Below are 25,123 nucleotides of genomic sequence, written 5' to 3' on the forward strand. Positions count from 1 at the left end.
GGATTCCTTGTGTTGCCCTTTTATATCAATGCCCACTTTCCTCCCTCTCTCTTGCCCATGTGGCCCCTAACCATCACCTCTGGCAACTACTAGTTTGTCCTCTATTTCTAAACTGTTTTCATGTCCAAGTATTACACTATGAAATCTGTGGGATTGGCTTCATTTACTCAGTATAATTCCCCTCCAGGTTTACCCACGTTGCCCGTACTACTAGTCTGTTTCTCTTTATTGCTGAGCAATATTCCATGGCATGGATATACCAGTTTGTTTAGTCAATTGCAGGACATCTGGGCTGATTCCACTTTGGGGCAATTACAAATAAAGCTTCTATAAACATTCATGTGCAGGCTTTGTGTAAACCACAGTTTTCATTTCTGTGGGATAAATGCCCAACAGTGTAACTGCTGGGTCATATGGTAATTGCACATTTAGTTTTTTAAAAATTGCTGCACTATTTTCCAAAGTGGTTGCACCATTTTATATCTACACCAACAATGTATGAGTGATCCAGTTTTTCCTCATCTTCATGTGTTTGTTGATGGTTTCTAATATAACTCCATTGTAATCTGAAAACATACTTTATATGATTTTTTGTTTGTTTGTTTGTTTTTTAAATGTTTATTGTTGAATGCAGAATGTATTACAGATGTTCCACATTTTCCCCCCATTGACTCCCTCCTCCTCACTCTCCCCAACCCCCCACCTTTTCCCACACTATTGTCTGTGTCCATTGGTTATGCATATAAATTCTTTGGTTTATTCCCCCCCCCCCAACCCCTTTCCCTTTGAGGTTTGTCAGTCTAGCAATGAATTTGTACTTCTTAATCCCTTCACCTTTTTCACCCATTCCCCCAACCCCTCTCTCATCTGGCAACCAACAAAATGTTCTCTGTATCTATGAGAATGTTTCTGTTCTATCTGTTCATTTTGTTTGTAGATTCCATTGTTGATAGATATGTATTCATTGTCATTTTGTTTGTTCATATATTTTATCTTTTTCTTCAAAAAGACCCTTCAACATTTCATATAATAACAGTTTGGTGGTGATGAACTCCTGTTTCTTGTCTGGGAAAGTCTTTATATGGCCATCGATTCTAAATGACAGCTTTGCAGGATAGAGTAATCTTGGTTGTAGGTTCTTGCTTTTCATCACTCTGAATATTTCTTGCCACTCCCTTCTGGTCTGCAAAGTTTATTTTGAGAAATCAGCAGACAGCCTTATGGGAACTCCCTTGTAGGTAACTAGCTGCCTTTCTCTTGCTGCTTGTAAGATTCTCTCTTTGTCTTGAACCTTTTGCATTTTGATGATGATGTGTCTTGGTGTGGGCCTCTTGGGGTTCATCTTGTTTGGGACTCTCTGTGCTTCCTGGACTTGTATGTCTGTTTCCTTCACCAAGTTAGGAAATTTTTCTGCCATTGTTGTTTCAAATAGGTTTTCGATTTCTTGTTCTCTCTCTTCTCCTTCTGGCAAGCCCAAGATGCGAATGTTGGCATGCTTGAAGTTGTCCCAGAGGCTCCTTACACTATGCTCATTTTTTTGGATTCTTTTTTCTTTTTGCTGTTCTGATTGGGCGTTTTTTGCTTCCTTATATTCCAAATCGATGGTTTGCTTCTTGGATTTGCGTACTCTACTATTGAATCTGTGTAAATTATTCTTTATTTCAGTTAATGTCTCCTTCAATTCTGACTGTGCATCCATAATTTCTGACTGGTCCTTTTTTATGCTCTTGAGGCCCTCACTGAGTTCATTGAGTATCCTTATAAGCAATATTTTGAACTCAGCATCTGTTAGGTTGCTTATCTCCATTTCACTTAGTTCTTTTCTTGGGGTTTTGTTCTGTTCTTTCACTTGGGACCTGTTTCTTTGTCTCCTCATTTTGGCTGCCTCCCTGTGTTTGTTTCTGTGTATTACTTAACGAGCAGTATGGAGCTAGCTGAGACCAGATGCTGCTTGTTTGAAAGGATTTAGGAAAAACCTGAAGCAGGATCCAAGAGAGGCCAATCCTATGGTTAAGCAAGTGGCAACAGCTTGGGTGGGCCTGAAAGTTGGGTGGGGCGGAGCGGGGCCTCAGGGAGTCACCAGGGCAGGGCTACCAGTGTGAGCCAGGTTGCTGGAGTCCCAGATATGGAGACTGTCTGCCGCCCTACGGAAGGGCTCACCAAAGGAACAAAGGCCTCTGACAGCACATCTGTCCGGGAGAAAGCCCCCTCTCCAGCCCTCGCTCCAGTGCCAAACAGCTCAGTTCTTCCCTGTATGTCTCTGGTGCCCCTGGAGCTGCCTCCCCTCCAAGCTTAGAGGGAGAGAGTCCGATAAGTCCGTGCACGGGCCCTTTAAGAGGAGCTGCCTGGGGCTCCAGCCACCTCAGCTTCCCTGAGCCTCAGTTCCCACTGGTTTTTCCAGCCAGAAGTTATGGGGATTCTCCTCCTGGCACTGGAACCCTGAGCGGAGCACCTGGTGTGGGACAGGGACCTCCTCAGTCCTCAGGAAGGACCTTCCCAGCTGAGTTGTCCTCCTGATTTTTATCTGCCACATGTGGGTGTGGGACCAGCTTGTCCACCCTCCGCCCCTCCTACCAGTCTGGATGTGGCTGCTGCTTTAATTCCGTAGTTGTAGGACTTCCATTCAGCTTGTTTACAGGCGGTTTTGAATGATGGTTGTTCTGTAGTTTAGTTGTAACTTTGATGTGGTTGTGGGAGGACACAACACCGTGTTTACCTACGCCGCCATCTTGACGGGAATTCCTATATGATTTTAATTATTTTATTTATTTATTTATTTATTTATTTATTTATTTATTTTTTAATCCTCATCCGAGGACATTTTTCCATTTTTTGTACAGATAGAGTGGGAGGGAGAGAGAGGAAGAGACAGAGAGAGAGAAACATCGATGTGAAAGGGACATATCGAGTGGCTGCCACCACACGACCAACCAGGGTCGGGGACAAACTGCAACCGAAGTACATGTCCTTAGCGGGAACCGAACCCGGGTCTCTCCGGACCGCAGGCCGATGCTCTAACCGCTGAGCCAAACCGGCCAGGGCATGATTTTAATTATTTTAAATTTATTGAGGTTTATTGTATGGCTTCATATTTGGTCTATCCTGGAGAATGTTCCATGTGAGCCTAAGGCTAACAAGTATTTTTTGTTTTTGCTTTTTTCATCTTTATTGCTGAGAGTATTACAAATGTCCCCACTTTTATTCCCCCATTTCCCCCCTTCACTGGATTCCTGCTTTGCCCCAGGCCTTCACCACCCTATTGTCTGTTGCCCATGGGCAATGCATATATGCATATGAATTATTTGGTTAATCTCTTCCTGTCCCCATCCCTCCTTCTCTCTGAGATTCATCTGTTTCATGTTTCCTTGCCTCTGGTTCTATTTTATTCATCAGTTTATTTTGTTCATTAGATTCCACATATAAGTGAGATCATGTGATACTTTGTAGGAGACCATTTGCATGGATGGCATCCATCTTGTTAAAGTGTGCTCTGCTGTCTCCGGCCCCAGGGCGGGGTCTCTCTGCATACAGTGTCTGCATTCTTCTAGATAATTGTTTACTCCATTCTTTGCTTATCATTTGTTCCACCTGAGGTATTTACTGGAATTTGCTTCAGGTGGGATACTCATTAACTGTTTCACCTGTTTTTCCCCTATATATTATGTGAACTCCCCCTGAATAAACGAGACTTGATCAGAATCCTGTTTTGTCTCCATTTCTCGTGTCTCTTGTCCCTCCTCATCCTCACTCCCCCTCTAGAGTCCTCGTTGCTCGACCTGCGGGACGGGTCAATACTTGTCTTCCTCTGGCTTATTTCACTTAGCATAATAATCTCTAGGAACCTCTATGCTGTCTCAAAGGGTATTAGATCCGTCTTTTTACAACTGCATAGTACTCCATTGTGTAAATGTATCACAGCTTTTTTATCCATTCATCTACTGATGGGCACGTAGGCTGTTTTCAGATCTTAGCTATTGTAAATAATGCTGCTATAGATATAGGGTGCATATATTCTTCCTGGTTGGTGTTTGGGGATTCTTAGGATATATTCCTAGAAGTGGGATCACTGAATCAAATGGCAGTTCCACTTTTTAATTTTTTGGGAAACTCCACACTGTTTTCCATAGTGGCTGCACCAGTCTGCATTCCTACCAGCAGCAGTGTACTAGAGTTCCTTTTTCTCCACATCCTCCTCAGCACTTGTTGTTTATTGATTTCTTGATGGCAGCCATTCTGGCAGGTGTGAGGGTGTGAGGTGATTCCTCATAGTCGTTATGATTTGCATCTCTCTGATGATTAGTGACTTTGAGAATTTTTTCATGTCTCTTGGCCTACATCAAACTAAAAATCTTCTGCACAGCAAAAGAAAAGAAAAAAGCCAGCATGAAAATGAAAAGGAAAAGGAAACCCTCTGTATAGGAGAACATATTTGCCAATGATACATCTGATAAGGGGTTAATTTCCAAAATATACAGAGAAAGTAATCATACAACTCAACAAAAGGAAGACAAAAAATTCAATTTAAAAAATGGGCAGAGGACCTGAATAGACACTTCTCCAAAGAAGACATACAAATAGCCAAGAGGCTAATAAATTTTTAACACTTGCTATTTTTATATTTGTTATTCTCCCTTTAAGAGACAGACAGAGAGAGGCAGAGAAAGCAGGTCTAAGGTTGAATGCCTTCTACAGACAACTACAGTTAATGGACTGCTTAACAGCGGGGATACAATCTGAGAAATATGTCACTAGGTGATTTCATCATTGTGTGAACATCATAGAGAGCATTTAGACAAGCCTAGATGGTGCAGCCTACTACATACCTAGGCTATATGCTAAAGTATAGCCTGTTGCTCCTAGGTACAAGCCTATACAGCATGTTACTGTACAAAACAGCATGAGAGTAAATCAAGCACAAGAGAAAATGATATGAAATTGGGAGTAACTATAAATGGGCATGATGTTTCTTTGTAGGATGATGGAAATGTTCTAAAATTAGATGTCAAAATGACTGCATAAATATGCAAAATTCATTGACCTATATATTTATAACAGCTGCATTTTATGGTTTATAAATTACTTAGATAAAATATGTTAATATTTGAAGTTATATATTAATAAATTAAAAAATTTTTAATTTCCTAGCATCAAACTAGGTTTTTGGTGACTTAATCAGAGGTTTAAAGGAGAATTGCAAAGGGAATCATTTCTTTCTGCATGATTCAATAACAGGCAGCATCTAAAATAACTTTGTGCATAACAAAAGATACATATTCCACACTTTAAACTTCAACTGCAGGACCTTGAGAAGCCACATTCAGACCTCACTGAGGCCAAACTAGAGGGGAAAGGGTATCACTCAGAGAACCAGGATTCTGTGACAGTGGTCCCATGATGTCACCACTGGATGTAGTAGCTAGATGTGGTCTTGAATTGTCTCCCTTTGGGGATGGAGAGGCTGTGAGTGAATTTATGGTTTGAGGTGAGATGGATAGATTATGCATTATGTTTATATAGGAATTAGCTAGAATAAAGCAGCACTCCTGCTGAGGAAAACCCTACACCAGTGCATAAAAGCTGAATCTCACCCTCAGAAAGTGTCTTTAGGTGCCAGTAGCCAAGCCCACAGACATGTTTTGTCTGTCCCAGCTGTACTTTACTAGAAATTGCCCCTCTTCCAAACTAGTCACCCTCCCATTCTCATGGTTCTGACAGGAAAAATAATTTTGTACTACTCACATCCCCTCCCCTGGCCACAAATGCCTTATGATGTGGGAAATCCTTCCATAGCAATTTAGACTAGAACCAGAGAGTCAGAGCTAAAGGCAGCCCTGTCTTTTACCATGTGGATGCAGTTCCTTCCAATAAATTCCTTTTTTTCCTGAACTTAATTTCAACTGGGTTTCAGTTCCATGTAACCAAGAGTCCTAATAATTCCATTCAAGTTTAAACCATTGTCTGCTTAGATTCTAGTCCATCAGCTCTCCCACAATACACAAAGCTTAATTCACTTAAAGTCACAACTTTTACCACAGTTCAGTGGTGTCAGATGATAGCGCAGGCTCTCAGCAAAGGCCATCTCTACCCACCCTGTCACCCCTTCTAATGACAAAAGTTCAAGCAGTTCTGCTGGGAATACTAGACGAGTAAACTGATTTAGAATTACAGTTAAGAAGGTAGGGATCTGAACTAAGTCTGGGTTGTTTAAAGATTTATCTAGCTCCCAGAAAAACAATTAAGTGGTGCTGATGGCTATTATTGTAAACCAACCTGATGCAATGTGATATAAAGCTTTTGAAATCCCAAAGAAACAGAGCAATTTGTCGAAAGCCATGTTAAGAGCTTTTGCATATCTATTTTCATTGTTATTTAACTTTGGCTTAATCATATTTGGATTAGCAAAACCTGAAGCATGATGCCGTTGTCTTTATGAAAATCAAGTACGGGAACTGCTGAGAATTAAATTAACCAAGGGAATGGAGTTAACACAAATTCTCTATTTTCTTTCATAACATTTTTAATGAGTAAAAATAAGTAGCTTATTAGGCTAGATAGAGTTATCATCAAATCTCTAGCAGGCGTGGGCTACATCTCTACAAACATCTCTCCAGATAACAGAATTCAGCAATCCAGTGTTTCTGGAAAAAACCAAGGTGTTCATATATAATGTGTCACATTCAGATTTCAAAACAAAATGGTGCGATTATATAGACTTGACTACATCTTTTACTTAAGTCTAGAAATAAAACAAATACAGATGTATGGCAAATGTTAAGAATCTAACTCTCACCGTGGCCGGTGTGGCTCAACTGGTTGGAGCATCATCCTGTACACAAGAAGGTCATGGTTTCGATTCCCATTCAGGGCACATATCCAGGTTGCAGGTTCAATTCCCCGTTGGAGTGCATATGGGAAGCAACCGATGGATGTTTTTCTCTCACACTGATATTTCTCTCTCTCTTTCACTCCCTCTCCCCTCCTCTCTCTAAAATCAATAAAAACATATCCTCAGGTGAAGATTACCAAATGAAACTGTTAACAATAAAAATAATAAAACCATGTAGCCCAAAGACATTTAGGGTCAGGAATGTAACTGCTGTGTATAGGAGATTTGATTTTAATATTCATTACTGTGTGGTCCATCAAGTTTGCTTTTCCCTACTATTTTCCCTTAACTCTACTCTTGTTGAATAAATACCACCTTGACCACCACAAGTGAATGACCATTATTACACTGAGAATAACACAGGCATGAGAGCTTTCTACACGAAGACATTCAGAGATGGAGGATATTAACTACACACAAAAATTTTTCAAGTGCATCTTACCTAATATCTGAGAGATCACATTTGTTTCCAGCGATAGCCATTACAATGTTTTCTGGACCATGTTCTTTCAGTTCTTTCACCCATTTCTTCAAGGTATGGAATGAGTCCTAAATCCAAAGTATAAATCAAGCATTAGAAAGACCCATCAACACACTAGAGTTATGTGTTCATAACACCATGTACATAACCCTGTATATTTCATGCATATATACAGTACTTCAACCAAGTAGAAATACAAACCCAACACAATTTAATGGAGAAAAACATTTTCAGGAGGTTCATGTAGATCAACAAACCACCCTTATCTTGGTATAAATTTTAATATTAGCTAAATTATACTAAATAGTCTATAAAAGGTTCCCTTTTCTAATATTGAAACTTGATAAAGTTAAGCTATATAATCATATTTACCAATGTCACCCCAATAAACATAATAAAATATTTCTGCAAAAAAACACAAATAAAAAATAAAACTGAGCCCTGGCTGGTTTGGCTCAGCGGTTAGAGCGTCAGTATGTGGACCAGAGAGTCCGGGATTCGGTTTCCACTAAGGGCACGTACCTCAGTTGCAGTTTGTCCCTGGCCCCAGTTGGGGTGGTGTGGATGGCAACCACTCGATGTGTCTCTCTCACATCGATGCTTCTCTCTCTCTCTCTTCCCACTTCTCTCCCTCCCGCTCTATCTGAAGATAAATGCAGGAATGTCCTCAGGTGAGGATTAAAAAAAAAACTGAAAGCAAACAAGGAAAAAAAACCCTCTTAGACACGGACAACAATATGATGGTTACCAGAGGGAAGGGGGTAGAGGATAGAAAAGAGTAAAGGGAGTCATAATATGGTGATAAACACACAATGCAATATAAAGATAATGTATCATAGAATTGAATTGTACACTTGAAACCTATATAATTTTATTAACCGATTCATCACAATAAATTTAATTTAAAAAGTAGTAACAGAGCCCTGGCCAGTTTGGCTCAGTAGTTAAAGCATCGACCCGCAACCAAAGAGTCACAGGTTCGATTCCAGTCAAGGGCACGTACCTCAGTTGCGGTTTGGTCCCTGGCCCTGGTAGGGGTCATGCGCGAGACAACCAGTCAATGCCTCTCATATCAAATGTTTCTCTTGTTTCTCTCTCTCTCTCTTCCCCTCCCTCCTACTCTGTCTGAAGATAAATGGAGAAGAATCCTCGAGTGAGGATTAAAACAAGAAAAAAAAGTAGTAATAGCTCCATTAAAATTTTTTTTAAATAAAATCTAAAATAAAATTATAGCCTTGACTTAACATGGAAAAGGACTGTCATATGACTAAGACAAAGATCATGCTTACCTCAGGAAAGGAACACACAAACACACACAACCTTTAGAGCCTGTTTTCCTTTCTATCCTTTACTGACGACTGTCCTCCAGGAAACAAGCCAAGGCAGATACCACATTTAGGTAAAAGTGGTCAGGAACTTATGGATGGTAACAGATGACTCATTAAACCATCGGTCTTGTGCACTAAGTCAGCACTCCAGGAGTGGGATAAAAATATCAGCAAACCACTGTAGCCAGTTGTTGACATCCTGGATCCTCAATGGGATCACTAAAAATATACTTTTATGTACACAAATACACCATACATACATAAACATTCTCCTTGGTATTTCATGTACTGTGATTGAAACACTAATAGAAGATAAATATTCTATAATTATAAAGCATGCAGAACTTAAAAATAATTTTCCTTTTCTTAAAAAGATGACATTCTGGAGAACAGTACTAGCCTTGCCTCTATGAATAGAGTCAATTTTTAAAATATATGTTCACTGATGTTTATTTAGTTTAGCAGATAAACCTGAAATGCTTCCTTACATACAGATGAAATAAACTCAATAGCCAGTGTTCATTACACCTGACAATCACGTTATGAAATCTCAATCCAGGCTACTGTCAAGATTCAAGCAGTGAAATCTCTGCTTTGGTGTTTCTAAGAGAGAAAAGTCACCCTAAATGGCATCTAAATTCTAAAAGGGACATTCTTACCTGTTTAGTAATGTCATACACTATGACGGCTGCAGCGGATCCACGATAGTACATGGGAGCCAATGAATGGAACTGTTTAGGAACAATGAATAGTTTTAGGCCAAAGTGAACACACTTTATGCAATCCCAAATTAAACATAAACTCTATCCTACATCACCCCCAGAAAATCCCTGAATTCCGCCTAGAATTTTCCTAGGGTTAATATTAGATAAAGTTTTTCTCTTCGACTGCACATACTTTTATGGTTTACAGACCATGAAATTCACTCTTGGGCAAAGACCAAAAATAAATTTTATTTTATTTATTTTTTTCCTTTACTGATTTTAGAGAGAGGAAGGGAGAGGGAGAGAGAGATAGAAACATCAATGAGAGAGAACATCGATGGGCCGCCTCCTGCATGCCCCCCACTGGAGATCAGGTCCACAACCTGGGCATGTGTCCTGATTGGGAATCGAACCAGCGACCTCTTGGTGCATAGGTCAATGCTCAACCACTGGGCCACACCATTTATTTTATTAAAAAAATAAATTTTATTTTAAATGCTAATATCCTATTAACTGTCTTTCTTCTACTGTTCATCATTTATTTAATATGGTTGACCAAGGGCAATCTTATTAGAATCAGACAGCAGTAAGAAAAAGATATTTGCTAAGGAGAGGAAACTGCATAGATCACAAGACCCTCACTGAGTATTAATGAGGAACACTGCAGCAAGGGCACCTGGGCAACCGGCCTCAAATCTGGATGGCTGAGTCCCTCCACCGTGTGACAAATGGTGAGAGTGATGAGCTTCATTCCAGAATGTGAACAAAGCAAGTCTCGTTGGTCACTAGAATCATTCATCCTTAAACAGGATAATTATTCTGAGAATACATACAGATTTTATGTATATTTTAAAGAATGTATCTTTGAATATATTTGAACATATTTTAAAGGGGTTTTGAAAGTCAATAAGAAAAAGATAACCTCACACTGCCAGAATGGCTGCCATCAACAAATCATCAAATAATAAGTGTTGGCGAGGGTGTGGAGAAAAGGGGACTCCAGTATACTGCTGGTGGGAATGCAGACTGGTGCAGTCACTATGGAAAACAGTATGGTTTTCCCTCAAAAAATTAAAAATTGAACAGCCATGTGACCCAGTGATCCCATCTAGGAATATATCCTTAGAAGCCTGAAACACCAATCAGAAAGAATATATGTACCCCTATATTCATAGCAGCACTATTTACAATAGCTAAAATCTGGAAACAGCCCAAGTGTCCATCAATAGATGAGTGGATAAAAAAGCTGGGGTACATTTACACAATGGAACACTATGCAGCCGTAAGAAAGAAAGATCTCTTATCCTTTGAACCAACGTGGAGGGACCTGAAGAGTATTATGCTAAGCGAAATAAGCCAGTCAGAGAAAGACAAATACCACATGATCTCACTTATTTGTGGAATATAATGAACAAAATAGACCCAGAGATATAGAAAGGAGTATGATTCAGACTGACAAACCTCAGAGGAGGAGGGCGGGAGGGGTCAGGGGAGATGAGATAAACCAAAGAACTTATATACATGTATGTGTAACCAATGGACATAGACAACAATGCTGGGGAGGTGGGGGTCAAGATGGGGAGGAGAAACATTTGTAACAAAAATAAATTAATAAAAATTGAAAAAAAAGAAAAAGATAATTAAGCTCAACCAAAAAATGAACAAGGGAAGAGATATAAATTGCCAATGAATATTTAAAACATATCCAATTATAATAAAATAAAAGCAATAATGAGGCATTTATTAATTTATTAAATATTCAAAAGATTTATCATATCCAGTTGGAGTGGAATTGGTAAGGGAGGCACTCTCGTAGGCTGCACGGGAATGTATTTTAAGACCTTCTTATAAAAAGATGCTCAAAATCATGTGACATTTGTCTTTTTCTGCTTGGCTTGTTTCGCTTAGCATAATACTCTCCAGGTCCGTCCATGCCATCTCAAAGGATAAGAGATCTTTCTTTCTTATAGCTGTACAGAATTCCATTGTGTACATGTACCACAGCTTTTTAATCCACTCATCTACTGATGGACATTTGGGCTGTTTCTACTCCTTAGCTATTGTAAATAGTGCTGCTATGAACATGGAGGTACTTACATTCTTTCTGATTGGTGTTTCAGGCTTCTTAGGGTATATTCCCAGAATTGGGATCAGTGGGTCAAATGGCAGTTCAATTTTTAATCTCACTTATTTGTGGAATATAATGAACTAAACAAACTATTGAACAAAATTAACCCAGAGACACAGAGGTGAGGTACAGACTGACAAGCCTCAGAGGAGGGGGGGTTGGAGTGGAGAGAGATAAACCACAGAACTTACATGCATGTGTGCATGACCAATGAACACAGACAACAAAGCTGAGGATGGGGCGGATGGGGGAAGGGGAGGAGGGTGTCAATGGGGGAAAAATGAGAAACATCTGTAACAAAAACAAATTAATAAATAAAAAATTAATTAAAAAAAAAGATGCTGAACATTATTAATCATCAAGGAAATGCAATTCAAAACCACAATGAGATATCACATCTATTAGGATAAATGTTATCAAAACAAACACACATAAACAAACAAACAACAAAATATAACAGTGTTAGTGAGGATGTGGAGAAAAGGGAACCTTTGTAAATTGTTGGTGGGAATGTAAATTTGTACAGCCATTATGGAAAACAGTATAGAGGTTCCTCGAAAAACTATAAATAGAACTTCCATATGATCCAGCAATTTCCTTTGGGGTATATACATAACCATAAGAAATGAAATCAGTGCCCTCAAAGAGATATCTGCACTCCCATGTTAATTGCAGTATTATTCAGAATGGAAAAGACATGGAAACAACCTAAGCGTTCATCAGCGAATAAATGGATTTTAAAAATGTGATGTATATATACACAAGGAATATTATCCAGCCTTATAAAAGAAGGAGTGCCTGCCATTTGCAACAACATGGATGAACCTGGAGGACATCGTGTTAAGTGAAATAAGCCAGACACACACAAAAAACGGCATGATCTCACTTATATAAGAATCTTAAAAAGTCAAGTATCTAGAAGCAGAGAGTAGAACAGTAGTTATGAGGAGCTTGGGGAGGATGGAAGGATGGAAGATGCTGGTCAAAAGGGACAAAGTTGCAATTATGTGAGGTGAAGAAGTTTTAGAGATATAATGTACAGCATGATAACTATGGTTAATAATAATGTGTTAAATCTGGAAATTTGCTAAGAAACTAGATTTGAGGTGTTTTCATTACAAAAAAGAAGTATGTTAATTACACTCACTATAGTAATCATTTCACTATGTATATGTACATCAAATCATCATATTGTGTACCTGAAATATAAATGTTATTTTTTAAAAAGAAAGGCCTTCTTTTAAAGCCACTGTCAGTAATTATATTAAAAGTTTAAATGTGCATACTGTTTGAACCAGCAATTCCACTTATAGGAACATATACTGGCGTGATCTTCACACACACAAAGCTTCTCATCTCTGTTGCACATGCGAGCAAATATTTGAAATCAACCTAAAGGTTAATCATAGAGAATTCACCAATGGTATATATGTATGTAGTGGAATATTCTACAACAATTATAATGATGAGGAGGATTTTATTTATAAGAAATGGTATCTCTGACATACTTTTAAATGAAAAAATAGACTGAAAGCAGTATATGCAGCATAACATAATTTAGGGTTAAATGTGCATGGGTGTCTGTGTGTATAGGTATAACATAATGTTTCTCAAAATGCGAACAGTGGGATTGCTAGTGATTTGAACATTTTCCTTACAAGAGTGTGAATAGCATAAATTTTTACACTGATTTTTAAATAAAATGATTTTTAAGCTTAAAAAAATTTGTTTTTATTGGGATAAGGGAGGGGACAGGGAGGGCAGGAAGGAAGGATCTGAAGTTCTTCCATCAAACAAAACCATTACTCATTCATTTTTATTTCCCACTTAATACTTATCATGGAATAAGTAACTGCCAAACTGAAATGATCCCATTTGGAAATCTGAAGCACATCAGTTCCCAAGGTTCCCCTTTTATTGCTCCGAAGAACGCTAGTGCGGCTCAGAGTGAAAGGAAGCAGGCGACTCTTGCCCAACTCCATGCCCTCATGCAACTCACCACCTTAAAAAGAAATTGCCGTGGTGCCTCTGTGGTTTTCAGGCTGGATGGAGCTCAGGATGAACTCAGGAGTTCCCAGCTGAAGGGCCTGGGCCACCTGCCAGGACCCACCAGAGGACAGCAAGCCATTTACCACGTGTGCCTTTCCAGTCACTGAATGCCCTACACTGTGCTTGTTATAATATTAGACATCAATAAAACTATTTTAATCCATCCTTTGGCAATTAACTCCACAAATAGAAAGCAAAATCAAAATTTATGCCCAAATGGAGAAAAAAAAAGCAATGTATTTTTGAAACACTCCTACTTTGGTAAGGGTAGAGAATGCATATAAAGTGTTATTTTAGCCCAATTATATAAAATGTCCATTTTTTCAAAACACCCTCCATATAAGAATGGTCTACTTAAACACACCAAACAGGAGAGTCAGCATAAAATTTATCTCTCAAAAATCAAGGTCCTTGTGGACTCAAGCACAAAGAGGAACACACTGTGGCTATATCTTCTGAGACAGAGTTCATTTTCAGCCATAAGACCATGAACTGAATCTAAAACGGTCACTGGTGTGCCAATCTCATTAATTATTGAATAGGTCTTTGTATATAATGCATTACTTGTTCTCTCCTTCCTCCAAATGGAATCATTTTGAAATAAATCTGTTGATGAAGCCACTTAAATGACTTTATTGCCAGGAACTTGGGAGTTTTAATGACTTAAAAGTTCACATCTCAGTTCTAAAACCCAATAATGCATTGACCAAAGGATGTTTGTGGAGTACAGTAAAATAAATCATTTCCAGCCTACAATGTGCATACTTTCCCCCATACAAATATAAAACAAAAGCACCACAATCAACCTCAATACTCAACATGACATAATTCAATTTCCATGGGATAAGAAGACTGATAAAGCACCCCCATAAAATATTTCTTCCAGAGCCCTGGCTGGTTTGGCTTAGTGGTTGGAGCATCAGCCCACTGATGGGACTGAAGGGTCATGAGTTCAATTCCCAGTCAAGGCACAAATCTGAGTTGCAGGCTTAACTCATTGCCCTGGTAGGGGTTGTGCAGGAGGCAACCTACCAATGTGTCTCTCTCACATCGATGTTTCTCTCTTTCTCTCTTTCTGTCTCTCTCCCTTCCTTCCCTCCCCTCCTCTCTCTAAAAATCAATGGATGGAAAAAATCTTCAGGTTGAGGATTAAGAAACAAAAAATATTTCTTCTAGAAACAAAGTTCACAGTCATGGGAAGTTGACATAATTTTTAAAAATCTCGTCTTGAAAGGTTATTTGAAAATTAGCAAAACAGATGCCAATTCAAAATCCTTTCTTCTCTAACTATCAGAGTACCTGTAATACCAAATTAAAGTGTTCAGAGAACTCTTAGATAACATTTAATTTTTTTTAAAAAGAAACAAAGGAACTGTGAAAAGCCAATTTGTTCCCTCAAAACAAATGGTTGTTTGTGTCCTTAGTATGTATGAATGCTTGCTTTTAAAAATATGTTTTTATTCATTTTAGAGAGAGAGGGAGAGAAAGAAACATTGATGTGAGAGAGAAACAGCGATGTGAGAGAGAAACATCAATCAGTTGCCTCCCACCGCACTCCAACCAGGGATCGAACCCGAAACCTGTGTGTGTGCCCTGGCCAGAAATTGAACCAGTGACCTTTCAGTGCACAGAATGACACTCAACTAACTGATGCACACCAGCCAGGGTGAATGCTTGTTTTTTAAATGCTAACTGTCTACAGGATAAGAAGGGAATGACCTTCGCATTCCTCAGACCCTCAGCTTTGACAGATGAATGCTAATAACCCTGTTCCCACTTTCAGCACCTGGTAGAAGCAACTGGACAATATATTTTGAGAGTACTGAAAATATTCATATGCTCTGTTTTGATTCAACAAAATGGTCATATCCTTTGATTCAACAACTCCACTTCTGAAGGAAATAATCAGAGATGATCACAAAGTAACCAGAATTCATTCTAGAATGGTCAGATGATCAGTAATGCTAAAAAATTGGAACCATCCTCAATGTCTGAACCATCAGGGACTGAAAACATAAAGTTGGCTTGTCATATAATGGACTATTGAGTGGCAACTAAACTCAGGTTTCTGAAAAATATGAAATGGCGCATGAGGCGAGATGGCCTAGTTTGGTATTTTCCAAAGGTCTTCTGTAGAACCCTGTGCCCCTGAGGTGCTTTTAGGAAAAAAGCTTTCTTAGCCAACTAAGTTTGAGAAACACTATATATAGTAAAGTTCCCCTAGAGGTTTACAAAGTATTATTAGTTCCTTAAAGACCCAAAAATGGCCCTGGCCGGTTTGGCTCAGCGGTGAGAGCGACGGCTGGTGGTCGAGAGAGGCCCAGGTTCGGTTCCCACTAAGGGCATGTACCTCGATTGCAGTTTGTCCCCGGCCCCAGTTGGGGTCGTGCAGGTGGCAGCCACTCGATGTGTCCCTTTCACATTGATGTCTCTCTCTCTCTCTCTGTCTCTCTGTCTCTGTCTCTGTCTCTGTCTCTCTCTCTCTCTCTCTCTCTCTCTCCCCCTCCCTCCCTCCCTCCCTCCCCCTCTGTCTGAACTAAAAATGGAAGAAATGTCCTCGGGTGAGGATTAAAAAAAAAGACTCTGAAAAATGTCTATAGTAAGAAACCTATTTATTTTGGTTTGAACTCGGGATTCCTGATTTATTTTTTAAGTAGTAATATATTAACATCTAGGGAACCAGTATACTCAGAACCAACCATAAGGGCACAGTGTACAGATCTAGACTCAAGGCGGAATCTGGAGACCTGAGCCTGGTTCTACACTTTTTCATATTTTATAAAATGGAGGCAGTGGTGAGGGTGAGGTGGGGGTGATAGCTAAGGTGCTTCAAGCTCTGTGACAGCACTCACGGCCAGGGTGAGGCAGGCTCTGGATGGAACCCGCTTTCCTTACCATGCTCTTGATTCTTCAGAGTGCTTTACCTACAACACAAGCCTCCCTTCTTCTTATCCCACACTAGTGTGTGTGTGTGTGTGTGTGTATGCGCAAGCGTGCACTCAGCACACAGTGGAAAGTATTATTCCAAGAAATCTCCTAATCCTTCAGACCACCCAGTCTTGCTTCACTCAAAATTCCTTAAATGCAGGTTTGTGGCATCATAAATTCCATAGCAGCAAAACTCAGCGTGTCAAGAATGAGCAGTGGTGGAAAATACACGAAATTTCCAAACAAGGACAGGCTCCAGCTGGGCTTGGCCTCCCCAGATTAAAATTATCCAGGCCAGAAGTCTCTGGCATCAGGTCCAGGAACTTGCAGGGATTGGTTCTGTATGATGATTTTCAGAGGACGCTCTGTCCCTGGTGAGTTGCTTCAAAGCACCCTGCACGCCAGTGCTGGCCTGACTCAGGTGCCAGTGCACAATCAAAAATGTTAACCCTCCCACAGAACACTGCAGCCATTAGGATTCAAACAAGGAGGGGAGGGGTAGAGGAGAATTCCTGACATTCCCAACATTCTCAGCTGGCAAAAGTTGAATGGAAAAACCATTACTGAATGTTCTCTCTGTGCCATTCAGAAGGATGTCCCTGACTTTTACACAGACCTCCTCTCTCCACAGGAAAGCAGAGGGTCTGTTTCATATGCTTATTCAGATGTCCTAAAACCCAACAGTATGTAAAGTTGAACAGAAAAGAGGCAGGGAGACTACTGTATACCAAACTACTAACAGTGGTTATTTCTGAATAATGCAGGTATAGGCAGACCGCTGTTTGTTTCAATATTTTGGAATTTAAAAAAATTTTAACAAGATATATTACTTTTGTGATGAGAAGGGACCATTCCCCACTTTTTAAAATTTTTTTTTGTTTTCTTTTATTAAATTTATTTATTTTTTTGTTATAGATGTCGCTCCTTTGTCCCCCTTTGACACCCTTCTCCCCGATCCTGTCCCCACCCCTACACCATATTTTTGTCTGTGTCCATTGGTTATGGATATATGCACACTAGTTCTTTGGTTTATCTCTTCCTGCCCTCCCACCCCGCTCCCTCTGAGGTTTGTCAGTCTGTTTCCTACTTCCATGTGTCTGGATTTATTTTGTTCAACAGTGTATTTTGTTCATTATATTCCAAAAATAAGTGAGATCATGTGATAGTTGTCTTTCTCTAGCTGGCTTATTTGTTAGCATAATACTCTCTAGGTCCTTCTACATCGTCTAAAGGGTATGAGATCTTTTTTTCTTACAGCTGCATAGCATTCCATTGTGTAAATGTACCACAGCTTTTTATATATATATATATATTTTTTTTTTCTTTATTCATTTTTAGAGAGAGAGGAAGAAAGAGAGATAGAAACATCAATGAGAGAGAACATCGATTGGCCACCTCCTACACACCCCCCACTGGGGATTGGGCCCATAACCTGGGCATGTGCCCTGACCAGGAATCGAACTGGCGACCTCTTGGTGCATGGGTCCATGCTCAACCACTGAGCCACACCAGCTGGGCTGTACCACAGCTTTTTTATGCACTCATCTACTGATGAACACTTGGGCTGTTTCCAGATCTTAGCGACTGTAAATAGTGCTGCTATGAACATAGGGATACATATATTCTTTCTGATTGGTGTTTCGGGCTTCTTAAGATATATTCCTAGAAGTGGAATTACTGGGTCAAATCGCGGTTCAATTTTTAATGTTTTGAGAAAACACCACATCGTTTTCCATAGTGGCTGCACAGATCTGCATTCCCACCAGCAATGTATTAGGGTTCCTTTTTCTCCACATCCTCTCCAGCACTTGTTTGATGATTTGTTGATGGCAGCTATTCTGATAGGTGTGTTGTGATACCTCATAGTCATTTTAATTTGCATCTTTCTGATGATTAGTGACTTTGAGCATTTTTTATAGGTCTTTTAGCCATTTGTATATCTTATTTGGAGAAGTGTCTATTCAGGTCCTCTGCCCATTTTTCAATTGGACTGTTTGTCTTTCTTTCATTGAGTTGTATGAGTACTCCATATATTTTGGAAATTAACCCCTTGGCCAATGTTTACTTTTTTCTTTTAATGTGCCAATTAACGTCAAAAAGCTTCCTCAGCATTCAGGAATCAAAGAGGTAAAGCTAAGTACCAAGAGGGGTGGAGTTTAGAGGTGACCTGATGTTTTTGACTCTTTATGGACAAGGTGCTGTGCAAACTTTCTGTAGGAGAAAATGATCCAACACAAATCCAAACATTTTTCCATAAAAAAGGTGGTGTGGGGGAGGGCATGGATTAGTGTTTTTTAAAAGACAAGGTAATGAACTGGCATATTCTGATGCCTAGAATAATATGTAAGACAGAATCGAGGTTCTGAAATGCTGTAGAAATTCATTTTTCCTACCCATGAATACCCGACTGCAGGGAACCTCAGCTCTAATTCCTTTGCTGACAAGCAAATGGACTTTCCTAAAACTCCAGAACTATGACCCACCCCATCCCACAGCCACTTTATACATCTGAAGGAAATGCCATTAGGTCAGTCATGTCTCTCCCTCTCTTTACTCTGCTCAAGTTGGTTTAGTCTCTCCCATCCTTAGCCCTTCTTTTCCCAGTAAAGGACCACCTTTGAGATGAGTCTCCCTCCAGAATGGGGCAACAGGCAGACATCACCAGGAGCATGCCCAAATAGACAAACATAACCAGAAACCACACCTGACCAGGACAGACGCAGGGTCCAAGAGCCGCCCAGGGCAGGGCCTGATCCAGCACTCAGCTCTCCTCCCTCCTTTCCCAAGCCCCGGCCATCTTTCCTCGACTGCCTGTCCGGAAGTTTTCATCAGAGCATTTAGATACTGCAGTGGCCTCCACGCTGGCCACAGCAGCCAGAGGGAACATGTTTTAAATGCTGACTTATGACATTTATTTACATAGACTATCAAATCTACTTTTAACATTTTATTGTGGAAATTTTCAAACCTATAAATAAGAATTGAGCACAGTACAATACATGTCCATTTTCTCATCCCCTAGCCTCAAGATCATCCTTAACACACAGACCCTGGTATGTTCCTACCCTCTACTCACTTTCCACCCCAATCCTGCCACTGTGCTCTTCTGAAGCAAACACTTAGCATCATGTTGTGTTAACTGTAAAGCAGAGTAACTTTTTCCTCAAACACAGTGGACCCTCAAAATTAATTTGTTCTGGAAGGCTATTAGAGAAGCGATTTGTTAGAGAACCAAATCACTTTTTCCCATTAGAAATAACATAACCTAAGTTCATTTGCTCCAGACCCCTAAATGATTCCCTGTTTTAACCTTTCTTATATATAGTATGTGTCTAATGTACTGTTTAATCTATAAGCAAACACTTCTTTTCCTAAATTTATCGAACCACCCTCTGCTAGTCTTAAACAAATCACTTTCAGCATTCTTTCCAGGGGTGTAGCATCTTGGCTTTTTCACGTGTCACTGCCTCTGAAATGCTGTCACCAGCTCACTGCTTTTTATCCTCACCTGAACACATTTTTGCATTTATCTTCAGATAGAGAGGGAGTGAGGGAGGGAGGGAGGGAGGGAGAGAGAGAGAGAGAGAGAGAGAGAGAAATATTGATGTGAGAGAGACACATCAACTGGCTGCCACCAACACAACCCACAACCGAGGTACATGCCCCACTACAGCTGAGCCAAACCGGCCAGGGCCAAATCAACAACAGTTTTTCTACCTCTTCAATTGCCTGTGAGCACTTTCACACTCTTAGCAATATCAACACACTTGATGGTTTCTTTATGTTTAGTGCTAATCGTCCACTTCACCAACAACAAAAGCAAAAAACACTAAAATAAATATTCATAGCACAACATCCTGACATGGTAACAATGGGAGGTTTAGCTGTAAACTGTATCACATTTGCTCTCTCCTTTGTAGCCAGAGAGACCCTTTATGTCATGCTGATGTATCAGAATGAAAGGGTTGTCAGGTGGAGAACTGAAATTTTGTTTGAAAACAGACATTTTTTCCATGAACAACTTGGTCGAGAACCATATATTTAATTGTTACTGGTACAACAATGGACCAGTATATAACAGGAAAGGAGTTAAGAGAAGATGAGCTAATTTAATACTCCAGATCTATCTCCCTCATGGGGAAAGGTCTGGACTAAAGCCGTTTAGACGCATGCCAGTAGGGTCTGAGTGACATGGGAAGTTCCTACCTGTCTTAAGAGATGCTTACCTATCCGTTACACTTGGGAGCCAGTCAGTGGCCAGAACAGGCATGCCCAATGCAAGTTGGAGAAATCTGAATATTTAATCTCCTAGACAAAAGAGCTCACTTGTTCTCTTTCTTGCCACTCCAGCCAGACTCCTGGTGAGTCTTAAAAAATTCATTTTCTAAAGATGTTGCAAGAACCTCCTGCCCACAAGTGTTGGAGGGATCTGCCCTCTCTTCCCTCTGGCAACATAATGACTGAACACATGTTATAAATCAATAACCCTGTCAAGGCAGATAGAAAATAGGACTATTCTCATTTTATAGATAAGGAAATAGGCTCAGAATTGTTAAGTGAATTGCCCACAGACACACAGCTCTTACATGGCAGAACTAGACCTTGAACACAGGAATTCTGATGACAATTCCATGTTTTGTCCACTCCTCAATTGCTACTCTGAAATGAAACACTGTTTAAATTGATGAAATGAAGATACAGCTTAATGCTAAATTTATTCATTCATTCAACAAGTATCTATTGAACACTTGATACATGACAAGTACTGTTCTCAGCAATGGGGAGATAAGAGTTGGTAGATAGAATGACAGTCTCTAAAGATGTCCACATCCTAATCCCTGGAACCTGTGAATATATTATGATACATGGCAAAGGGGAATTAAGGTTGCAGATGGAGTTAAGGTTGCTATCCAACTGATCTTGAGATGGGGAGATTATCCTGGATTGTCCAGATGGACCCAATGTCAAACCAAGGGTCCTTACAAGTGGAAAAGGGAGGCAGGAGTGTCAGGGAGATTTGAAGATGCTGTGCTGCTACTTTTGAAGATGGAGGAAGGAGCCACTAACCAAGGAAAACAAGCAGTCTCTGAAAGAGGCAAGGAAAATGATTCTTCCCAGAGCCTCCAGGAAGGAACACAGCCTTGCCTGTAGTTTATATTGGCCCAACACGACTCATTTTGGACTTCTGGGCTTCAGAACTCTGAGAGAGGGAATCTACTAAATATGTGATCATCTGTGACAGCAGCCACAGCTAATATAGAAAATGGGAAGAAGACAAGATCCGTAATCTCAAAAAGTATACATTTTCTTGGAGTGAAGGATGAAGTCAGACTGCCTTCAAAGGAGCTGCTCTGGATACAAGTGTTTCCAAACAGCAAAGCCTGTGTTCTGAGGATACTCCAGCTGTCCCTGTTTAGACATGTCCTTGAACATCTCAGGAGCATACTCGTTTGGTAATTACATGAAGTCCAGGTACCTAAATTCCTTGTCAAGAATGAGGTTCATAGGCTTTATGGGCCCTTTCGTCTGCATTTTAAGCAGGTTTAGTAAATTAATTGTATAAAAGAAAAATAGGGAGCCCAGCCAGTGTGGCTCAGAGGTTGAGCATCGACCCATGCACTGGGAGGTCACTGGTTCTATTCCCAGTCAGGGCACATGCCCAGATTGTGGGCCAAATCCCCAGTGGGGGGCATGAAGGAGGCGGCCAGTCGATGCTTTCTCTCATCGATGTTTCTATCTCTCTCTTCCTTTCCCTTCCTCTCTAAAATCAATAAAGAAAAAAAAATTAAAAAGAAAAATAGGGAGAATAGAAAGCAAAACCAGGTAAAGTACTTCTTACATTCTTAATAAATGCAAATCTCAACCAGCTCCATGTCCCCAACACCTGTCTCCGGCTCAGCTGCTGTAATCTTTGCCACAGGTCTTCTGAGAGTCAGCAGAATGAAAATTGCCTCAACCCAAAGGCAGAGACTCACAATTAGAAGCTACTTAGGGCAACCCAGACTACAATGCACACCAATAAAATGTCATGGCAAACTTGTGAAGAATCTAACAGTCGCCTTCCCTCCTAGAACCTGCCTGTCCATGAGGAAGGCACACGAAAAGGAAAGGTGCCTACCTGGGAACACAGGGAAATGGTGGGGTCCATTGTGACACAGAAAATGCAGAAGGGAAAGGGGCTGGGTCTGCTTTCAGGCAAGAGAAGCTCACCCTTGCTTTCTAAGATCAACTCATGGTTGAAATTTTCCTCCTCACTGTTCCAGTCTCCCATTTCCCATTCCCTTTCTTCCACTTCCAGTTTTCCCATTACACTGGCCAAGTTCAGAAATGTTTCCAGTGTTTCCCAAAGGACTTACTAACTTTATTCTAACATGTGGACATATCCTTACTCTTTTTCTCCTGTCAATTGCATTCTGACACCCAGATGGGCAATTCTGCACCTTACCTCCTAATTTCCTAAATGATATCAACACCCCCAAAAAGCACAACTCTGGGGTACATGCCAGCAAAGGTGGCTCCAGCTCTGCCCACACCGCTGCCAGAAGACACCTCTCCTCAAGTATCACTGCCACGCTTTCCTTTTCCAGTTTCCGTTGCCAATTTTAAACATCACTGCACCTCTTCAGAGGTACCACTTTTAACTGAAGGTGATTCCTGAGGCTTCTTCTAAAAGACAATAACATGGCATAGCCCTGGTGATAACTGTTGATCTCATTTTTAACAGTATTCACACAACTGCAAGTTTCTAATCTGTCTTCTTACCATGGAGGGGGAAGCAGTGGGAGAGAAGAGAGGGAATATTTATCTCATTGGATCTCAATTTGCATTAATTAAACGTACCATCATTTTGGAAAGGAACAGGTAGCAAAATCATATACTGTATTTACTCTCTCTCACCAAAGGGCAGTTCCTAGGAAAATCATTCTCTAGTGGGTTTGTGGGGAAGGTGGCATAGCAGGAAGCATTTCCTGCAGCGGTGAGTTAGGAGCCAGATTCCAAATGCGTGCTCTTTGCTGGTGGTGTGGGAGCCGAGCCTGTTATTCCCAATGGCTGCAGGGCAAGTGGGGACGAAAACAAAGAGCAGCTCATTCTGAGCATGTAAAAGGCTTCATTCTTCAAGGACTCCATAAGTCAAACTTTCTCTGATTTTAGCAGTGGCCTATAAATAGTGAACCACTTTCTTTTTTCTTTTTTTTTAAATTTTTTTTATTGATATTAGAGAGAGAGAAAGAAAAAGGGTGAGGGAGAGAGAGATAGAAACATCAATGAGAGAACATTGATTGGCCGCCTCCTGCGTGCCCCCCACTGGGGATTGGGCCCACAACCTGGGCATGTGCCCTGACTGGGAATCAAATCAATGACCTCTTGGTGCATGGGTCAACGCTCAACCACTGAGCCTCACTGGTCGGTGTAAACTTTCTTGACCATAGACTCCTCTAGGACCATGAAGAAAGAAAAAGAAAAGAAAGAGAGAGAGAGAGAGAGTGCGGGAAGGAAGGAAGGAAGGAAGGAAGGAAGGAAGGAAGGGAGGGAGGGAGGGAGGGAGGGAGGGAGGGAGGGAGGGAGGAAGGGAAAAAGGAGAGAGAGAGAGAGAGAGAAGGAAAGAAGGGAGGGGAGGGGAGGGGAGGGGAGGGGAGGGGAGGGGAGGGGAGGGGAGGGAGGGGAGGGGAGGGGAGGGGAGGGAAGGGATTATTTTGATGTTAAAGCGTGAAACTGACCTTGGATATTGACAACTTGGGTTCTCTTTTCTTTCTCGTGGACCCATTCAGATCCAGTATTTACGCTACAGTTTTGCTTACCTGCATCCTGGCCCTCTGAGCACAGGCTGTCCAATCACCTACCCTTTCAAATTATGGTAAACTGGTAGATGCTTACAAAATTAACCTAATGCGGGCAAACAAGCAGTATGGTTAAACAGCACACAGTGCTCAGATTGCATGGCTGAATCCATTAAACTGTCAGCTCCTGGAGGGCATATGCATGAATTTTCCTTCTTCAGGTACACAGGTTCAAGGAAAACTTTTAACAGGAGCAAGTAAAGATTAAACAAACCTGGGTGGTGCGATTAGAGATGTTTATTATGTTATTTTCTGAGCTTTTCTGGAATACTTAAATATCTCACAATTGAAAAAAGAAAAGGTTGTGCATTCACTAGAAAAGTGACTGTAAGCCTTTTGATTCAATGAGTTTCAGAATATTATCATATTATCTTAGGTAGTATGTATAAAGTCTGGTCCTGGGTTAGATAATATTGCTGGAAAAAAAAAACTAAATCAGCTTCAAATAATGCTGTTTTGAAGGTGGATTTATTCCTTTAAAAAACATAATTTAGTCAAATATCAAAAAATTTCAAGTCTAATAGCGGTTTGGTAAATTTTAAGTGGTAACTTTTCAAATATAACCTTGTTTATGGTTCTATATGAGTTTATTATAGGGAAAACATTTAAACATTTTACAGATTTAATACTTCATTTAGAAATTTTCTTTAGGTACTACTTTGAGGTTAAGGCATTTCCAATCCATGCATAATCTCCAAAGAGAGGAAAGAGAGCATACAACTTGCTCATCACTTATAATTTAAATAAGGAGTAAGTAACCTCAAATTCATCTGCAGATTCA

The 25,123-nt window shown here is 40.3% G+C and overlaps 1 protein-coding gene across 2 annotated transcripts in view; it reads right to left on the reverse strand.

The window, feature by feature from the left end:
• RAB31 (RAB31, member RAS oncogene family) overlaps positions 1-25,123 on the reverse strand; it is a 179,734-nt gene that overhangs the window by 47,174 nt on the left and 107,437 nt on the right. For both annotated transcript variants that reach the window (XM_036244351.1, XM_036244350.1), the window contains exons 4-5: positions 9,355-9,426; positions 7,329-7,435 (exon numbers count right to left, since the gene is read on the reverse strand). In XM_036244351.1, the coding sequence (XP_036100244.1) occupies positions 7,329-7,435; positions 9,355-9,426 (179 nt within the window). The remainder of the gene's footprint in view (positions 1-7,328; positions 7,436-9,354; positions 9,427-25,123) is intronic.

This window comes from Molossus molossus, unplaced genomic scaffold (genome assembly GCF_014108415.1).
Source record: "Molossus molossus isolate mMolMol1 unplaced genomic scaffold, mMolMol1.p scaffold_m16_p_6, whole genome shotgun sequence".
In the NCBI taxonomy this organism is placed as follows: domain Eukaryota; kingdom Metazoa; phylum Chordata; class Mammalia; order Chiroptera; family Molossidae; genus Molossus; species Molossus molossus.